The sequence below is a fragment of the Populus euphratica genome, unplaced genomic scaffold (genome assembly GCF_000495115.2).
Source record: "Populus euphratica unplaced genomic scaffold, PopEup_1.0 scaffold84.1, whole genome shotgun sequence".
In the NCBI taxonomy this organism is placed as follows: domain Eukaryota; kingdom Viridiplantae; phylum Streptophyta; class Magnoliopsida; order Malpighiales; family Salicaceae; genus Populus; species Populus euphratica.
This window is the reverse complement of record NW_011499964.1, coordinates 17,184-21,498: the sequence shown is the minus strand read 5'-3', so window position 1 is coordinate 21,498 and position 4,315 is coordinate 17,184. Positions and strand designations below refer to the sequence as shown.

General features: G+C 36.5%; 1 protein-coding gene across 1 annotated transcript; it reads right to left on the bottom strand.

The window, feature by feature from the left end:
* Positions 1-982: 982 nt before the first annotated feature.
* Positions 983-3,246, bottom strand: LOC105138847 (uncharacterized; the record flags this gene model as incomplete). Its single annotated transcript, XM_011045055.1, has 4 exons — positions 983-1,490; positions 2,527-2,761; positions 2,863-2,929; positions 3,034-3,246. Coding segments are annotated over 4 exons (726 nt in total), but the record flags the coding sequence as incomplete, so codon positions are not given.
* Between the last annotated feature and the right edge of the window lie 1,069 nt (positions 3,247-4,315).

Below are 4,315 nucleotides of genomic sequence, written 5' to 3'. Positions count from 1 at the left end.
CCTTATTTTTTTTCTCTTTAAGGGTTATAACTGTATTTTATTGTTTTTTTTTTTTATAAAAAAACAAAAAAATAACCAATAACCAATTTAGTAAATTCAAATATATATATATATATATATATTAATAATGCCATTGAAGGGTTTTTTTAAAAAAAAATAACTAGGCAAGCTTTATATATATATGAACCAATCAAACATGTCTTAATTTACTAGTTATTTATTTTTACATTTGAATCAACAAAAGAAAATTATTTAATCTGTATAATACTTGTGTTGACGGATAAGCAAAGGGAGAAAGAAAGAAAAAGTCATATAAAGCTTGCCTTTTTCTTTTTTTTAAAAAAAAAACCCTTCAATGGCATTGGTAATACCTTAACTGCCCCTCTTATTTGTTTATAATGCTCATTTTTCCTTAAAAACAATAAAATAAAATAAAACATATACTGTTTGTTAATATTACAGGCCTAAATTCTGATTTTTTTTTAAATCCCGAAAATTGACATGCACATATCCGTATCCAACCCCGCTCCCCCGAGAGTGAACAAGGAAGGCGTCCCAGCCTTTGATTCTCGGCTGCCACGCCATGAAAGTTGGATGCTGTACCTCAAATTCATGGGCCGTGACACACTGTGAATCTGTCCGTGTACTCTTACAAAAATTCGATTCAGCATGATCTTCTAAGATGAAAAGGCTCGACGTGACATTCCATCAGGCTGCTGTATAAAATCTCTAAAACAAGAGAGCGCGTTGAGCTTTTATCTGTTCATCCAGTATGGGCTTCACTTCCAGCTGACATGCCGAGTTTTTCAAGGAATTTAAGTTTTTTTTAATTAATTTTTTTATTTTTTTAATATATTTATATAAAAAATTGTAAAGTACTCTAAAAACATAGTGTCAATTAGATTTCTTTAGTTTTAAGGAACAACCTAGCAAGTTTACAGTGAATCGAAAAGAGACTGTTGTTCCCAAGACACGGATAGAGTGAGGTAGAGAGAAATTGCTGAGCTTTTATAAGCAAGCTTCAAGCTATACAAGGATGTACAAATGTGCTAGATACAATTTTATAAAACCCCGTCTTTAACTAAATCAACTTCACCTGCCAACCCACAATAACTCGGGCTGGATTTTCTTCTGACAGGAAGTGGGAAGACACTGCTGAAATTCTAGGCGCCCTAAATTTTGCCAAATGAATTCCAGCGATTATGTTATATTAAGAAAAGGAAGTGTACTGCTCATCCAAAGACCATATGAGATGGCGATTCCTGGCTGTACTCATCACCTATTTTATATGAGAATCATACAAGTCGAAAAGGTTGTCAGGAAGAATCAACGGCAGCTTATCTATATACATGAAAAGCCTTCTAAGATTCTCTCTAGTCACGGTGGCCGTGTCCACAATGTCCCGGCTGTCAGTAAATACCCAGAGATCTCCCGAGTTTACTCTCTTGAGACTGTCACGACAAAAGGGGCATGACTGGGACCTTGTTCGCCTGCAATACATTACAACATCAGTATTTTCAGGTATGATGTAAACATTAAGAAACAAAGCAACAACCAAATACAGCATGGAACAGAGAAAGAGCTAGGCACTTGCATCTGACAAATACACCAACCAGAAAACATAATCAATAAGAACAATATCCAACTGATGAGGATTCAAGGTGGAGCCAGACACAAAAACCTTCTGCATTCTCAGCCTGCACCAGGCCCAACAACTACGCATTCCATCTTCATGATGAGCTTTACAAGTATCATAGTGTGGGAAGAAAAGAAGGATGATAGTCAAGACAGACAAGGTCTAGAAACCTATCATAAATCAAGGTTACAAAAATAATGATGGTGAAGCCATGCCACTTTAACAAATTCAATTGAGTGACTAGAATAACAAGGCTTTTTGCAACCCACGAGCATGCAAGCCTCAAATTACAGTATCAATTTCATGGTCCATGCATTAGCCAAATAAACCTGCCAGGTATCATTATTGAATTCTTACAAAATTCCAACTACAATTACCTGCCTTTCCAATGATTACAGAAAAACGAGTGTAATGGGATCGCTTATACATGTTTCCTCGGAAATAAAAAAGATATCATTCTAGATAATTCGCTGATGAACCTGCGGAAATTTTCTCTGTTATTTCAGGCTGCTGATACAGAGTCCTCCGGTACAATGCACAACAGTTATTATAGCATTTCCTTTAAAGTCACAGCCCAACTGTAAGCCAGGATAGGATGCCAAGGGTCTTGCAAAAGTCAACTGCCATGAGCAAGAACACCTTATCTTTCCCTGGTCAGGGATTCACTATGATACATGTAACCTCAAATAAAACAGAATGGAGCAATTCTAGTCTGCTATTGTATTTCACATTTAAGTGTAGAGATTGAAACCTGCATTGTCTAACAGGATAAGACAGCCTAATAGAAGCATATACCATGTGGTTGACACGAAAACTTGGCCAGCCTCAGAAAGCAGCAGGCTAACTCCAGTACTTCAAGAGGAAGAGAGAGACAGGGAGGGAGAGAGTACCATTCCCGGTAACATTTCAAGCACATGGCATGGTTGCAGTTGGGCAGTACTATCTTGCTATTCATCTCCATGCATATTCCACACTCTTCTTCTCTTTCAATGTCAATGTCAGTATGCTGCCTATGTTCCTCATCATCTCTTCTTCGGTACCTTTCCACGCATACTGCCTTCTGCTTCTTATCTTCTGTATCAGTGACCCCTCTTTGAAGTTGCAATAAAGAGGGATAAATCACAGCTGGCCATAGTAGCAATGCAGATTATGATAACATGGAGGAACTAACTTAAGTGATTAAAAAATATATTACAATAGAAAATATTTGGAGGATAGAAATTTACCATAGAACTCCTTGATGCTTGCTTTTCTTTCGTGAGTGAACATGGTTGTTGTGCCATCCACATAAACCTGAGGCATGGGGAAACAACCAAGATCAGTCTTTCCTATGATTCAGTTAATTAATACTAGTGAAAAAAAATTCCACTGACAAATCTAAATGAACAAAGTTCAACCTTATAAATTAGGATCCTTAGCAGTCCAAGTGCACCTGCAAGATGGCAGTCTGTCCACTGAAAAAGGAAAAGAAACAGGTTTGCTGCTGGAGCATATGACATTCTCATCTGAAGACAGGCTCCATCATAATCCCTTGAAAAATCTGATGCCCTGTGCCGAAGATTGAAAGATAAAAATTTAAACAGATATAAAAATCTAGCAATAGACTCAAGTTAGCAAGCTCACAATTATCATCGGTAAGATACAGAAACTGGTAAAATGTAAGAGCATGATAAAAGATAAAAGGAGAAAAAAGTCAAAGCATACTTAAGCATAACCCCCGCCCAAATCCATCTTAGTTTCCCCTGACCATTTTGGCATATGGGTCCACATTAATCAAGAATTTACAGGACTTAACTTCAAAGTTTTAAAACATTTTAAATATGTTGTGAACGAAAAAAATGATTATGAAGGATGCTCTGTGCAAAAACATCCATTCTGAAAATTCCTTGGAACCGGTACAGTCTTCAGCTTTCAAAAACTTTAAAAGAACTGGTTGGGTTGTCCTCTACACAACTTAACTCACGCTCCAAATGACAACATCTCTATGATCCAGATATCATTAACAACCATATCTAAATACGTGACTGCATTGAAACATGATAGGTAGGAAGAGGGGGCGGCAATAAATAATCCAACCACAGCAATCATATCATTATAAACAACACAAACACAGTGATGACTCTGTTAAGGAGGTGGATCCCATAAATCATGTGAAGCCAAGTAAACTCAGCTTATCGAGATAATGAAACTAGCCCCCTCTATCCTTCAACACGAACACAATGCCTTCCAATTGCTAAAGCAAATGCAACATGCAAAACCCATATGAATATTTTCAACCGGGACATCTTTGAAATAACATTTCAAGTTATAGGCTAACACAGAAAAGTTCCCAACTTTAACCACGAGAATCATTGCAACAATTTCACATATCACAAACCAATAATCCAGGAATTAAAACAATCGTGCTTGATGCTTGCCTTTATCATGAAATGCAGCCACGCCAAACACAAAGTGAACAACCTAAACTCAAAAGCTAACCGCAAGAATCAAAAGCCGTAAAAAATTCCATCTTGAAAAATCTAAATACACAGAGAAGACTTGCAACATTTCAGATAGAGAGAGTAAAAAATAACTTGAAATTAGACTTTGTCAAGTAAATTTTACATAACAACAACAACAACAACAACAGGATATGTTAAATGACAATTCATATAACTCATTCTGGAAAGAAAAAAAAAA